General features: G+C 30.9%; 1 protein-coding gene across 1 annotated transcript; it reads left to right on the top strand.

Annotated features, from left to right (window-relative positions):
- Positions 1–16075: 16075 nt before the first annotated feature.
- On the top strand, positions 16076–16558 carry LOC127082432 (uncharacterized). The gene has a single exon (XM_051022670.1). The coding sequence runs from the start codon at positions 16076–16078 to the stop codon at positions 16556–16558; it is 483 nt and encodes a 160-aa protein (XP_050878627.1).
- The last annotated feature ends 375 nt before the right edge of the window (positions 16559–16933 follow it).

Genomic DNA, 16933 nt, shown 5'->3' with positions numbered 1-16933 from the left:
GTCTCTGTACTCGGTAAAAAGAAAAAACAAATACTGATATGCTGACGTGGCGAGTTTTAAAAAAAATTTGGTGGTGGTGGTGGTGGTAAACGAGCTGTTTAGCAAAACAGATCTTTGTCTTTGGAACTATGCATTGCTGACGCACCAATTAAACCACGCGTCATTTTTATATATTTAATTATTATTATTATTATTATTATTATTATTATTATTATTATTATTATTATTATTATTATTATTATTATTATTATTATAATAGATAAAATTTGTTAATTTTCTTAGTTTAATAATAAATGATATGGTGGACCATTTTATATCAATTAAGAAAAAAGTTAAATAATAAAATATCATTATCATATATTAGGAAGGATGAAAGTATTAATTAAAAGTTATATTAAAAATTAAAATAAATTATTTAATTTAAAATATATTTTTGTTTTTTTATTCTAAATAGAACCGAAGGAAGTATTTTTAAAGAATAATTTAAAGGCAGTAAACTATTTAATAAAAAAAATAATTAAATATTAACGAGTATTTCAAGTATTTCAAGGGTACAATTTAAAGGATTTAATGGTGATGCACTGACACTGTAAAAAAATTTTACACTGTCAACTAATAGGAATATATCATTTTGTCATGTCATACAAGTATTTTAAATTTTTCAATCTGACTTGACGGGATGCATGGTCGTTATTGATTGACAGCATAAAATAAATTTGCATTGTTAGTGCATCATCCTTTTTCTCCAATTTAAAAGTTTAAAAAATATTTTTTTTATAAATATATTCAATGTATCCAAAATTAAAATATTTTATTTTAAAAAAAATATTTTTTTTATAAATATATTCAATGTATCAAAAATTAAAATATTTTATTTTTAAAAAAATATTTATTTTTTAAAAATTTTTAAAATATTCCAAAAATACTCGCCGGTGTTACCACAAAAATATATATTTAGAGGGAAGTTATTAAAATATTATTATATAATAATGATGTATAATCTTTTACAAGGAGTATTATAGAAGAAGAAAAAAAATACATTGAACTGATAATCATGTAGTCAAGTAATACTACTAGTAATTAGTTTAGCAAAATTAAATTAAAAGTTATTTTAAGTTATTTTTGTATAATAGATTGGTTTTTTAATTTATTTATTTTAATAATTTGGTTCTTTAGGTTGATTTTTATATTTATTTTTTTTATTTAAAAAATATTTAAAAATTTGTGATTATTACATTTCTGATTGTATTTTATTATTTTCATATCACTCAAAATAATTACTTCCACAAATAATACATTTATTTTGTTAAAAAAGGAAATGATGCACACGTTTAATAATTTAAATGATCAAATTATTAAAATATTTTAAATTATCAACATATTATACAAAATAATTTAAAAGAGATTTGAAGTAATTTTGTCTAAATTATAGACATTTTATAAGAAATGATGAATAGAGTAGGATTTATTAATTGAGTTTAACGAGTCTAATATATTGATTTTTGGGTTTAATTTTGGAGACAGCATTTATTTATTTATTTATATATGAATGTAAATAAAATTTTAATATTTATAAATCAACAATTTTTAAAAAATTATATATTTTTTGAAAATATTTTACCTATATAAATATCCGTTTCTTTATTTCTTATGAAATAATTAAGTTTAAGCAATTATAACCTTTAGAACTTTAGAGCTTAAATTAGAGAATGTTTTGAAAATATTAGTGGTAATCTTCAAAAAGATAAAAAGATAAAAGTTTTGTAAATTTAAGTGACAACTTTTAAAATAAGATTTGTTTTTTGGAACCTATATCTCTAAGATGTTAATTAGAGAGTTAGTATCTCCGATAGTTTGATCTAAATGAATAAATAAGTTAATGTGTAACATATTTACTTTATTTTTTTCTATCAAAACATATGTGATTTCTTTTTTTTTTTTTTGTACAAAGTGATATTTTAATTTTATTCAAGTGATTTTGACAAAATAAAATTCAAAGACATTGAATCATATTGGATTTTGTGTAGTTTATAAAACATCTTTATCTTTAGATTAGTCTATAATAATTATTTAAATTAGTTTGAATTTGATACCTTTAATTATGTTTGTTTTAACTTTTCAAAAAGAGATTTTTTCTTTGTACAAATAATTTTAAAATATAAAAAGAAAATTATTATATAAACTAATATATTATTTTGACGTCTAATAACATATCTATTATTAAAATTTGAGGTTTTATTTGGTAAAATAACAGTTGGCTAATAAGGTAACTAATAACTTATATTTTATGACTCATGACTAATAGTTTATAATATATAGTTGATGATAGATAGTCTATACCTAATAAATTAATTGAAGTGTTTGAATAAAATTAATGGTTGAATTACCTGATAAGTGTAAAATGATATAAAGTACATTTAATACATCATTTTTAATTTTAAATTAAAATAAAGACAAATTTACATTTTTGTCCCCCTATTTTACCTAATTCATAAAATGAATCCTCATATTTTAAAATCAAATAGTTTTGGTCTTTGTCACTTTTTTACACTACAAATCCATAAAGTGTGTGTTTTTAAAAAATATATTTTTATTTATAATGTTCTACAAAAAAATCCTATAGGATAATTTGTCAAGATTCACAAGTCATATATCATTTAAAAATGGACAAATCGTCAATTTTAAGTGAAAAAATATGAAAGAATGACTAAAATTGTTTGATTTTGAAATAGAGGAATTGATTTCGTGGATTAGACAAAATAAAAAGACCAAAAATATAGTTAAACCTAAAATAAATTATAAAAAGTTAAAATAAATTTTAATTAAAATAATAAGGGTAAAAGTGAAAGAAAAAAATGATAAGTTATAAGTTATAAATTAAAACGTTATTTGACATAGGGTCTGAAAAATAAGTTACATTTGGATCTTTCTTTTTTGAGTAACCTATCTTATGAGAGATATATCATATACTCATTCAAAATCTTAAAGTTATAGGTGTGTGGATTCTCTTACTTATAAATGTTCAAATTTTTACTTTTCTAATCAAAGGAAAACTTCCTCCATCAAAGTTACTTTTTCTCAACAAATATTATTAACAAAGAGATATTTTATTGTCAATATAAATTTATAAGATATAAATTCAAAAATATAACAGGTTAAATAGAGCCTGAAACATTGTAAAATTATGCAATCTTTAAAAAAAATCATTTTTTAATAAAAAGTTATTGATTTTTTTTAAATTAAGTGAATTATTTTAAAAGATTAATATATAAAAAGTTATAATTAAATGGTATAATCTCTAAAATAATATTTTAATTTTTTTAAATTAATTTGCTATATATATATATATATATATATATATATATATATATATGCAAATTTTCAAGTAATGTTGTAAAATTGGTATTTTAAATGAAACAAATTGATCATATAGTTAGTAATCTTGCATTAAATATTAAAAAGAAATGAAAAATTCATTTTTTAAATGATCTACTCTTTCAGTCTTATAATGAGTGTTTTAAATAATTATTTTATACCGATTAAAAAATGTGTAATAAAAGAAAAAATATGATATTTTTATCAAAATATCCATTACTCCCTCCGTTTTCTTTTAAATGTCTCTTTTTTGAAAAGAAAAAAAAAATTAATTTTCATTTATAAAGTTTAATATAATATTAATGGTATTTTGTCAAAATTATCCTTAGATAACTATTATAGAGAGAAAAAAATAACAATAATAATTAATTTTTTATATATATAAAAAAATTAAAAAAAATATTTAAAAAAGAACGGAGGAAATATTATATATTCAAGTGATGAAACTATGATTAAAGGATAAAATTAAAAAAGAAATTGAGATATTATTTTATTTTAAATAGGTTGAAGAAAAGAAATAATTAATTTTAGACTGATGAAATAAAAAAAATATTAATAATTAAAATTATTAAATAATGAAAGTGAAAGGGAATGTCAACGTCTAGAAGTAAGGAAATGAAATTCCATTAGATCGAGGTAAAACGATGACGTATCGTACGGGACCCACCCATTGTTAAACACGCGGTTCTTGTTTTGTGATTAGTCTGTTCTAACGGTGTGATCTACGCGTTCCAGCTTGGAGATTGTTAGAATAACAACAAATTTTGAAAAAAGAGGTTACAAGTGAGCTTGGCAACACTGAATCATAGCTCGGTTTAAAATAACGCGTGTAAAGAGTGTGATTATTTATTACTACGTTGGTTGAATTGAACGCAGTGAGTCAATAGTGGAGGGAAGGGTGAAATTGTCATTAAAAAAATTAAATGGTTAGGTGAAAATTTGGGAGTTAGATATCGTGAATTTGTGTCAGCACTGTTTGCCATTTTTGACTGGGAAACGTAAACCATAAATGCTAGTAGTAATTTACTATGGATATGGTTATCACTCTTTTTTTTCCTATTCGAAACTGAAGACTGTTTTTTCATTTATTTTTTGCTGATTTCTCATTAATTAAATACCTTCTATTTAAAATAGTACTAAATTCTATTGTGATGGGTTGAACACGGATAAATAGTTTTGTAAAAATATTCTCTCATAAATTATTCAAAGATTTTAATAAAAAAACTATTTTTTTATTTTTTTTTATCATACTATTTTATTTTATTATCGTTTATTTTTTGAATTTGTTGAAAAGAATTAATAAAAGGGTTTTTGTCATTATGATAATTTTATTTTCAAAATATATAACAAACACTATATTTGAATAATCTTTGTAAGTTTTTAAAATCTTCTAAAAGGGTAGTATAATTTTCTATGTCCCTTTTATTTTGACTTTTGAATAAATATAAGTGTATTTTTGTTTGTTTTTGGAAAAGTTTAGTATGAAATAACGATTAGTCATTTATTTTAGTTTATTAGGTTTGACTTGGTTCATACCTTCTCTTCTTTTATTTAGCTTTTTTTTTCTCTTCTTTTATTTAGCTTTTTCTTATTGTTATTCTATTTGGTGTTGTTTACCTTAAAATTTGATAAACAACCGTTAATCTTTCAAAATTTTAAATTTGGTCACTCGTAGGATCGATCAGATTGATCCTAAGACATGTGCTAATTGTTTTTGAAAATGAGTTTTAGAAATTGTAAACACTTCGACAGTGCTCGTGGAACTAGTGATTAAAACTTTACAGTAAAAGGCTAATATGGATTAAAGAGAGAAATTGTAAAAGACTGATAATAACCAACTGACAAAAGTAAGTGTTTAAAACAAAAAAAAATCTTAAGACTGTTAAATGACGAAGTAAAAGAAGAGTGTTTGGAGCAAAGAAGTAAAGAAATGTATTTATGGAAGAAAAAAAAATAAAGATAGATTTGTATTGCTTTAAAATAACTAACAATGGTGTAAGCAAACGTACATTTTGTGATTTACGATTCTTCTTCACATGAGTACTTGCTAAATTTACAGACTATATACACACTTTGACACACCTACCCTAACACTAAGACCATTTATTTATACTGGATCAAAATAATTGTTTCTGATGGGCCTTCAATCACGTCGAGACACATGACGCCTTGCTTCTATTTATTATATTCCTACCTTCAATGTTAATTTATTTTCTGCAACTAAATTTATTGGCTCTTCACAATACCATCCTGCTTTTACTAATTCCAAGTGTCTTATATTGTAGAAACACACCATCAAGATGATTGGTTCAGTTGATCGGCATGGGGACTTATTCGTTCTTCAAGCTCAAGTTACTCTTATCACTCAACCACCCACCACCCTTACTTGTAATTATGTCTTTATGCTTCTTCTGATTTGTGGCATAGAAGATTAGGTCACCCTTTAAATTTTATCCACAAAACTCTTTCTTGTCTTTTTTTATATTACTTACAATGATAATAAACTTTTACCTTTCCATTTTGCCACTTAACTAAACATAAGAAGCTTCCATGTATTAATAGCACTAGCACTACCACTCATGCCTTTGCCATTTTGCATGCTGACATTTAGGGTCCTTACTCCACCTTCTTTGTCACCAATAAATGTTACTTTCTCATTTTGGTTGATGATTACACTCAGTTCACTTGGGTCATCTTTATGTCCCACAAAAGTGAAACTATAACTCACCTTGTTAACTTCATTATTTCATTACTGCTCAATTTTCTTCAAAACTCAAATGCATTCATACAGACAATGATTATGAATCTTTAATGTATGATTTCTATAAATCTAAAGGAATACTTCATCATAGATCATGTGTTAAGTGTCCTCAATAAAATGGTATTGTTAAGCGCAAACACTAACGCATTCTCAATGTTGCACGATCCCTTTTTTTCAAGCAAATATTCTAAAACATTTTTAGAATTTATCCATTGCTCATGATGTTCATATCGTTAACTGTTTACCATTTCCTCTCCTTCACAATAACACGCGTTACTTTCTGCTTTTTAACAAACTTCCTGATTATACTAATTTTAAAAGTTTTGGTTCCTGGCCTTGTCATACCCCAAAATTTACCCTCTTTTTTTCCTATCTTTTGCTTAGTTTCATTTGAATACATGAAATCATATCATGCCTCATCATAACTTTAACATGGCCTTTGCATTTGGTCATTGGCTCACAAGCATTGCCACATTCTTTGTTTGATCTTAACATTAGGGTTTTTCACTTTGATCTTATCATGCCTCATCATAAATTTACCTTCCTTTTACCCCATTGTTGATGTTTTTACCTTTCTATTTATATGTTCATTGTTTATCTAACCACTAATCAAAATAGCAAAATATGTTCTCTTTAGGTTTATTGTGCAAGGTAAGGCTTGTCATCAAGAGCATCAAACATGATTCCTCAGCTAGGTTTTTATTTGATTCCTCAGCAAGGTGTGGCCAATCATTGATTCTCAAAGGATATATCTTTCAATGCATGATCTCAAAGGTTCTAAAGCACCTTTCAATCTCATTTTGATCAAGAATACATTAAGGTTTTGTTTCTTACTTCTCAAGGAAAATCAAAGGTTCATGTGTTTATTTCCATGCCTTCTTCAACAAGCAACTTCAAGCTTTGAGCAATCTAATCAAGATACATTTAAGGAAATATTCTTTTGAGTCCATATGATCATCCATGTACCTTAAAATGCAAGAAAAGTCCAAGTACCCAAGCTTGTTCCAAGTGGTTTGACCTAAAAGTCAATATTTAGAAGTCAAAGTTCCAAGGATCACAACTCCTTCAATTCTCAACATTCTTGAATGCTTGTTTTTTCATATGACTCTTATCAACATCCTATACAACTTTTATTTACATGATAAGAGCCAATTATGCTAGGAGGATCATCAAAAGTTTGAAGACATTATATGTCATTTGTTGACTTAGTGAAATCTGACCTATTTTCATGTGACTTTTTCTCAACTTTCAAGATTCATAACTTATTCACATTTCAACATTTGAAGCTTATTATTTTTGCACAATGTCATTTGTGATGCCCTCTACAAGTTTTCTTCAATGATCAAGGTCAAATTATTCTTTGAAGGCCATGGTATTCATTAAGACATTATAGGTCATTTTCAGCCAATGAGCACTTGAATTTTTCTAAGTTACATAACCAGTTTTTCATGCCAACTTCAACATGCCATAACTTTATGCTCAAACATCCAAATTAAACCTTTCTTGGAACATTGTAATCTTTGTTATGATATCAACACATTGTAAAAACAATGAGACCAAAAAAGCCTCCTGAGCAGGATGCCCCATTGGGTTGAACATGGTGACTTGGAACTGAAGAAATCACCATTGCCTTAAATTTGAATCTCATTAATCTCAATTACAAGCCAAATTATCATGTGTTTTGTACCTAAACACGTTTAACCAAGTCTCCAGAAGTTAGTTGACCTTTGAAACGCATCATTTGACTGAGTTTTGATGAGTTGCAAGTCACACTTTTCTCACATTCAGATCAAATTCGTTTTGCACGAATTCAACATCATTTCACACGTATTTGGATCCAAACATATTTCCTATAAATAGAGGAAGTTATTGCATTCATTTTCAAGCTTTGGAGAGATAAGGAATCTCTGCTGCAACTTGAAATTTTCTAGGAAAACTCAACTATCGTGTTTTGAATTCCAGCTCACTTCAACCCAATTTCTTGATTCCATTAGTGTCTTTGGCATCCTCTGAAGTTTTTGCAACAATTCCTAAGCTCTAAGACCTTCTAAAGTTCTCTAACTAGATCGAGCTTCATCAACTTCTGATCATCATTTGGACAAGGTAGTTCTGAGCATCATTTAAACTCAAATAAGTTACCACAATATAGTCATTCACTCTCTGATCTTTTCCCCTAACTTATTTGGTGTTGATTGATCGTGTTCATTATTTAATTTTATTTTCCATGGTTTGCTTGCTTCTGAAACTTCTCTGAAATTCCCTTTGCTCAATTTAGATAAATGAATATGGAGCATAAGGTCGAATTCAGGATGAGAAGAGGATCACAATAGTAGTGGTCTCGTGTTCTGAATTTAACAAATGATGAAACTTCAGTGAGAGTCCACTAGAAAAGATGACTGGAGTGTTCCAGGTCGTCTAAGTTTAGCCAAACAGTTGGAAAAATGAAATATTTTGATTGACTGGTTTTGAATTGGATCCCGTGTGTTGTTTGTATCGTGTTCCACCATGCATCCTGACCTGAGGAGTGTTAGTTCTGTCACGTCAATTAATGAGGTGTGATCCAACGCTCTGTGTTTTTCTAATTTTTTGTTCTTTTTCTTTTATTATTTTTAATTTCTTTTTCTTTTAAAATTCATAGTAATTTCATTTTTCGTCCAAAAATTCCAAAAATAATTTCTAAAATTTTCTTTTATTTTTCTTCATTTGATTTTTATTTTTTCATATCTTATTTCACTTATTTTCTATTTTTTTATGATTTTTATCTTTCCTCCTTTATTTTAATTGGTTTAAAAATATTTTTCTACATTTTAAAATTCTAAAAAATTTATTACATGCTTCTTATTTTATTTCCAACCTTCCATAATTTTATTGGCTATTTATTTGGTGTTTTGAAGGACTTTATGGATTTTTCATTTTATTTCCATTTTAAAATTCATTTAAAAAATACTTTTGGTGCTTTTTATTTCATTTAACTGCATTTTATATTTTGTGACCTTTGTGGACTTCTGTTGGCCTTGGATCATGATGGTTTGGATTATGAATCTCATCAAACTCAATGGATCTTGGGTGTTGATAGGGTGAAAACCCTAATCCACCAAAATGGATGATTGGTTTTGATAATAACTTAATCAGACTTTTGGTTGAATTTGGGTGCGACCTCTCTTGTCCCCTTCTTCTTCATCTCTTTCTTTTCCCTTTGATCAATTGAATGAATTTTGTTCATCTTGTTCATGATATGTGGATTGGTGCTTGATGAACTTTCATCATTTCAAATATACCTCCTATTTGATCATGGATCATTTAAGGTACTTTAGATTAATACATAAGTTTGTCCTAAGTATCATGAAGTATGGATTGAAGTAATGGACTATCCTCCTTGTCTTTGTGCTTGACCATCCCTTCTTTTATTTTTGTGTGACATGATTTTAGAAGAATGATTTACATATAATTTCTCTAACATGTATTAACACTAACATTATTATTGACCGGTCTCGGATAATTGTGACTTCTACATAAGTCCAATTACGATTGTTTAATATAGTGCTAAATTTGTCTCAAAACTAAGACATTTTTATAAGTGATATTGTGAGTCTCTTATTCCTCATGGTATTGTGTGAAAATATTGCTCTATTTTCATTTATGAGAGCTAGTGGCATACTTGTTGATTTTATCCAAGTTGGAGCCCTTCTCATAATGATATATGGGTTCATGTTTTCATACTTGTGGGTGAATAATTGAGTGTTCTCCAAAGAATGGTCAAACCATCTTTCATTTTTTATTACTAATATCCTTTACTAACATTTTATTGTATTAACTTTTACTTCAATGTCATTTTACTTTATATTTTTATTTTACATCATTTACTTTATACTTTATGTTTAGCATCCCATCTCATATTATTTGTGATTATGTCATTTGTTCTTTATCCATTTGGACTTTTCTTTCATATCCTTTTAAAGAAAACATTAATAAAGAAAAAAGCTAAAAAAATATGTTCCCTTTATCTATGGACTTGAGGTTACTATCCTTAGCATTGTTACAGAGTTATGGACTTAGAGCTAGGACTTTGACCTTTTCTTTGGGAGATTGTGATTTTAGACCTTGGGATTCATCCGATACCTTTGACTTTGGACTTCTCTATGAAGGTTTGGCTTGGTTATCTTGGTTTAATCTGATACATAATTATTCTCTACTTATTTGGTTTTCCTAAGGCTTGATCCAAATGAGGGAATTCTTGCTTGACTTATGTCATAAAACTTGTTATCTCTTGGTTAAATCTTTCCTCCCTAGTTTTTACTTTATGCTCTAGGATAGTCTCTTCTTCTCCTCCCTTTCTTTAATTTTTAAATTTTCTCCCTCTTTTCAAAAATCTTCTTGTTTTCTAACTTGCACCACTTTCTTAACAAACCTTGACCTTTGTCAAGTGATTTTCAAAACTTTTTTTCCTAATAAATTCTAATCAATCTTAAGCATATTTAGACCAATTTTAAAAGACTTAAAAAATGCCTAACTCATTCAAACCATTTTTATGCTCTTTGTGCACTTTTCCTTTTAAAACCCTTCTCAAAATTTTAGACATGAGTCATTTCATAGTTAAGATATAATTCTCCTATGCCCATAGCATTGATGATACTTTTATTTGTGAGAGCTAGTGGCGTACTTGTTGATTTTATCCAAGTTGGAGCCCTTCTCATGATGATGCAAAGTTCTCACACTTATGGATGACTAATTGAGTATTCTCCTTAAAATGACAAAATATTTTTTAATAAAAATGAATCAAAATAAACATCTTTTGATATTTTTACCATGAACTACGAGGTTTTGATCCTCTATTTCACTTTGTTAGTACGTAGGCATGAGACTTTAAAGAGTCTTGGCAAACACAAAATTGAAAAAATATTTCTTTTCTCATCTCTCCAATCTTTTGCAAACAACACATTTTTTCAAACTAAAATGTACATATTTTCAAAGAGGTTCCCATGGAGTACCATGGATGTTTATGGTGCTAACACTTTCCCTTTGCATAACCAACCCCCAAAACCTTATCTCTTTTATTAATTTTATTTTAAAACTTTTTTGGATTTTGTTCGTACTTTTTCCCTTTTCCTTTGCAAACAATAAAAGCGCGGTGACAACTCTTGTTTTATGAGTTAAGTTAATCAATAGCTTAATCTCAAAAAATGTACCGCTATAGAAAAATGGAGACTCTGCTGGGGAATAGTCCCTAGTGAGTTAAGTTCATCTTTGTTTATGTGTATATATTATGTTTGTTGATGTTTGTTATTGATTATTTTGTCTGGTGCTCAGTGATCTCTGTGTGGTGAGATAAGTCTTATACCCGGACTTGAGAGCTCTTATGATAGGAGGGTGGTATAGTCATGTTTGGCTTAAGTGGAGTTAATCCTTAATAAGCTGGCTTAAGATCCACCAATCAGTAGAGGCCCCTTTGGAATTACTAATGTCACACAAGTAGTCGTAGTTGGCATTACTTTTTCCAACTTGGGAGACCGATAAGCTGAGGACCTTCGAACCCTTAGCCCATCTTGGCCTTTTAAGATGCAGTGTGGTGGCTATTCAGGTGTAAGCTTGAATTAGTTATTACGCGATACTACACTTGGACAAGTTTCTCTTGAGAATATTATTGGTTGACGAGTAGTTATTTAAGTCGGTAATATCCAAAAGATGGAATTATGACTCTAGAAACTTTTTAGAACCTTGTTCTACAGGTGATTATATCCATAGTACATACATTGTGGGTTGGTTCTTACCCTTGGTTCCATGCTCGTGACTTCAGACCTTTGGACTTTGTTTGTATGCTTTGTGTGATCTTGCTTGTGGTTGTTGCATCATGCATTCATTGCATTCATAAGAATTTTACTCAGTTTTCAAGGAACTTAGAGTCTCTCTCTACAAACATCGCAGATATTTTGACCATTAATATTGGAAGAAGGAACACTCAAAAATACAGTTTCAGATGTCCCGATCTTATTGAACTAAGGAAGCTAGCATATTTTATGGATGATCCTAAGGATTTCAGAGACCGTTTTGGAATACTTTTATTTGTTCTATCTACTGATGTTGAGGATGGTCTTCTTTGTACTTTGGATCAGTTCTATGATCCTGTTTACCGGTGTTTCACTTTCCCCAATTATCAGTTGTTGCCTACCATGGAGGAGTATGCTTATATTTTAGGTATGCCAGTCTCTGATAGAGTTCCTTTTAATGGGGTAGAAGGGATTCTTGAGTCTTGATTTATTGCCGAAGCTATTCACCTGAGGAAATTTGACATAAATGCCAATCTCACTACCAAAGGAGGTATTCGAGGGTTGACTTCAAAGCTTCTGACCGAGAAAACTTTTTCTTTTGCTAATATTGGTAGCATGGTGTCCTTTGAAACTATTCTTTCATTACTCATCTATGGTTTGGTCTTGTTTCCCAATATTGACAATTTTATTGATGTTAATACTATGAGGATCTTCTTGGTTGGGAATTCGGTTCCAGCTTTGCTTGGTGACACCTACTTCTCCATTCATCATAGGATCTCAAAGGAGGTGGAACTATTGTCTGTTGTGCACCTTTGTTATACAAGTGGTTTATTTCGCACTTTTCGCAGTCTCCTATATTCAAAGAAAATAAGGGTTGTTTAAGGTGGTCTCAAATATTTATGTCTATCACCAATGACGACATCACTTGGTACTCTTTTATTTATAACGACGTCAAGATTATTGATAGTTGTGGTGAGTTCTCTAATGTGCCTATTTTTGGTACACAAGGAGGAATCAACTACAATATGACTTTGGAGAGATGTCAACTTGGGTTCGCTATGAAAGACAAACCTAATAACACCTTGTTAGAAGGTTTATTTTTCCAGGAAGGGAAAGTCACTCAAGGATTGAAAGCTAGGATGATACATGTTTGGCACAATATTCATAGGAAAGGAAAACATGATCTTGGATTGAAGAATTGTATAACTTTGGAGCCTTATACTAGTTAGGTGAAGAAGAGAGCAAAAGAATTCAATATGCCTTATGCTTATGAAAGACCTATGTCTTTAGTGATGGTCAAATCTCCCACTACTAAAGGCATATAAGAGTTGAAAGAGGGTTTGGATGGGATGAAGCAAGAGAGGGATGATTGGGAAGATAAATTTCACACCTCACACCTTGAGAAAGTAGAATTGTAGAAGCAGCTGAAAGAAAATGAGGACTTGATAGAATTGCTTGAGCAACACGCGGTGAAGAGATCAAGAGACCAAGAGGATTTATTTTCCTCTAGCATTTCACCTACTCATATTCCCACTTCTGGTGTTTAGAAAGGCATCGTAGACCAGCTTGTGATAGAGAATGATTTTATGAAAGCAACTATGAAATAGAGATCAAGAGGCTTCGTAAGAAGTATCAGCTTGGAGTTGGGTCATCATCAAACATGATTCCATAGAGCTAGTTTCTTTCTGCTTATGATCATTAAAATTTTATTTCTGATTGTAATCCTTTAACATTATTAATAAAATGATATTTCCAGCACTTCAAAAAAACACGCTATTCCCATTACGATGTTTGTGATATGTTTTATGTCTTAAAGTTCCTTGAAAAAATAAAATTCACATTTGCATTTGCATATCATGCATAATTTTAGTCTTACTTTGAGTAAGTTTTCCAGGGGTCTTATTTCTTCCTTTCTTGGTCTTCATCCAGACGAGTTGTCTCACTAGTACAATACTCGTGCTAATCAACTAAAGAAGATGGGTCGTCTAGAGCAAGAGAATCATGAACTCCATGAAGAGGTGACTACTTTGAGGGATAATTATGAAAAGCTTACTGCTATGATGGAAACTTTGTTGGCTGCTCAGAATCAGCCACCTCTTCCTCCTCAGACTCTGCTTCAAAGGACTGTGATTTCCGAAATGGTCTCTACGCCCGTCTCCGTGGCTCCAGTCAGTGCTCCGCAACACCACATGCCTCCTAGTTTCCCTTGAGACATGCCTCCTAACTTTGTACCTGAAGGTTATTAATCTGTTGTTGAAGTTCATATGGCTCAACCGGTTATGTCAGTACCACCTCTCGTGGTCCATGGTGTTCCCTATGTTGGGGCACATGTTTTCCATGCTGACCAGAGTGAAACTATTGGCATCTATGAAAGGATGGATGAGTTTCAAGATCAGTTTCAAACTATGTAGAAATAGATTTGGGCGTTGAGAGGGAAATATCTGTTTGGGAATAATGATCATGATCTGTGCTTAGTTCCTAATGTGAAGATTCTGCATAAATTCGAAGTTCCAGATTTCGAGAAGTATAAGGGAAACTCTTTTCCTTTGAGTCATTTGGTGATGTACACTCGTAAGATGTCGACTCAGACTGACAATCATCAATTGTTGATCCACTACTTTCAAGACAGTTTGACTGGTGCCGCTTTGAAGTGGTACATGGGACTTGATAATGCTCAAATCCGAACTTTCAATGACCTTGGTGAGGCTTTCGTTCGTCAGTACAAGTATAATGTTGACATGGCACCAGACCAAGATCAACTTCGTGCTATGCCCTATTATGACAAGAAGGTCGTAAGCGCTCCTAGTGATTTTACTGAGATGGTAAACATGGGTTTGAGATTAGAAGAAGATGTCTGTGAGGGAAAATTAAAAGAAAGTGGTTCATCTGACAATTCCAGAAGGTATGGAAATGGGTTACCCAAGAAGAAGGAACATGATGCTAACGTTGTCTCGCAAGAGAAACGTAGGAGATCTCCAAGGAACAATCAACGTCATCAGCATGTGGCGTCAGTTACTCCAGTTATTAATTCTGCTCCAATTGTTCAAGTAGCACCAAATCATCAACCATGTTTTCAACAACGTACCAATCAACAATATCAACAAAGTCGTGCCCAGAGGCCAACACAATTTGATCCAATTCCATTGACCTACCTGTAATTATTTCCTTCTTTAATGCAGAAGAACTTGGTATAGATAAGAACTCCACCAGTTGTTCTGAAAGAGCTTCAGTGGTGGTATAAACTTGATCATCATTGTGCATTCCACCAAGGAGGACCCAGTCATGATATTGAAAATTGTTTCGCTTTGAAAGCTGAGGTGAGAAGATTAATGCAAAGTGGTATTTTGTCTTTTGAAGACTCTGATCCTAATGTGCAAATCAATTTGTTGCCTAAACATGGTGGTGCAACTGTTAATATGGTTGAAGGATGTCTTGGAAAATACCGAGTTTTTGATGTCAATCTGATCAGAAGATCCTTGGTCGAGATGCATTCAACTTTGTGCGAGTTGAGCTATTATGAGCATGACCATGCATCTTGCCATGTTTGTTCCAGAAACCCTCGAGGGTGTGCTGTGGTGAAAAGAGACTTATAAGAGACGTTGAATCAAAATCTTATTCAAATCACGAGGGATAGGGATGAAGATGAGCATGAGGTGAACATCATAGTTCCATGTTTTAATATCTCAGAACCAGTTGTAATTGCATATAATGGTTAGAAGTCTGTTGTTTCTCTGTTGGTCATTCGTTTGACACCACCGGTCTTGAAACCACATGTTCCTGGTAGGCCACTAATCATGTATCTCACCATGTTAGATGAATTAATGGGTTGAGTATTAGGTCAACATGATGACACCGACCAAAAAGAGCATGCAATCTACTACTTGAGCAAGAAGTTCATCGAGTGTGAGACCACATACTCACTATTGGAGAAAACTTGTTGTGCTTTAGCTTGGACAGCTCGACGCCTAAGAAAATATATGATTTTCCATATAACTTTGTTGATATCCAAAATGGATCCAATAAAGTACATTTTTGAAAAGCCCGTTGTGGAAGAATTGCCCGTTGACAAATGTTGTTAACCGAGTATGACATCCAATATGTAACCCAAAAAGCTATCAAGGGGAGTGTCTTGTTTGACTACCTTGCCTATTAACTTGTGGAGGGTTATTCACCAATGAGATTTGAATTTCCTGATAAGGACATCATGTTCATTCGAGATTTTAATATTCCAGGCCCTGGCGAAGGACCCGAACCAGGATCACGATATACGTCCGTGTTTGACGGTGCCTCTAATGAAAAAGGTCATGGGATATGGGCAATTATCACATCTTCGACTGGTTTTCACATCCCGTTCACCGCTAGATTATGCTTTGACTGCAAAAACAACATGGCAGAATATGAGGCATGTATCTATGGTATCGAAGCAGCCATTGATCTGAGAATCAAGATTCTTGAGATGTATGGGGACTCTACTTTAGTGATCAGTCAAGTTCTAGGAGATTGGAAAACTCGAGATAAGAAACTTATTTCATATAGAGAAAACGTGGTGAAACTGATTCCTTATTTTGATGAAATCACTTTTCATTATATCCCAAGGGAAGAGAATCAGTTAGCCGATGCTCTAGCTACTCTAGCATCCATGTTTAAAGTCAAGTGAAAGAATAAAACACCTATCATTCGTATTGACCACTTGGGTGAACCATCGTGTTGTCTAGCAATGGAGGTGAATCTGATGATAAGCCTTGGTTCTATGACATCAAGAGATATATGGAAAAACAAGAGTATCCCGAGAAAGCATTTATCACTAATAAGAAGGCTTTGAGAAGATTTTCTGCTAAGTTCTTCCTGAATGTGGATGTGTTGTACAAGATGAATTATGATTCCGTGTTGCTCAGATGCGTGGATAGACACGAAGCAAACACGATCATAAGGTCCATCCATGAGAGTTGTGAAGGTGTACATGCTAAAGGGCACGCTATGGCTAAAAAGATCCTTCGGGTCGGTTATTATTGGATAACCATGGAGGTCGATT

Source organism: Lathyrus oleraceus, chromosome 5 (genome assembly GCF_024323335.1).
Source record: "Lathyrus oleraceus cultivar Zhongwan6 chromosome 5, CAAS_Psat_ZW6_1.0, whole genome shotgun sequence".
In the NCBI taxonomy this organism is placed as follows: Eukaryota; Viridiplantae; Streptophyta; class Magnoliopsida; order Fabales; family Fabaceae; genus Lathyrus; species Lathyrus oleraceus.
The sequence above is the reverse complement of the archived record's forward strand: the minus strand, read 5'-3'. Positions and strand labels throughout refer to the sequence as shown.

Excerpts from the sequence above, each read along its gene's own strand:
- LOC127082432 (XM_051022670.1), top strand. The coding sequence starts at position 16,076 with ATGAGATTTGAATTTCCTGATAAGGACATCATGTTCATTCGAGATTTT.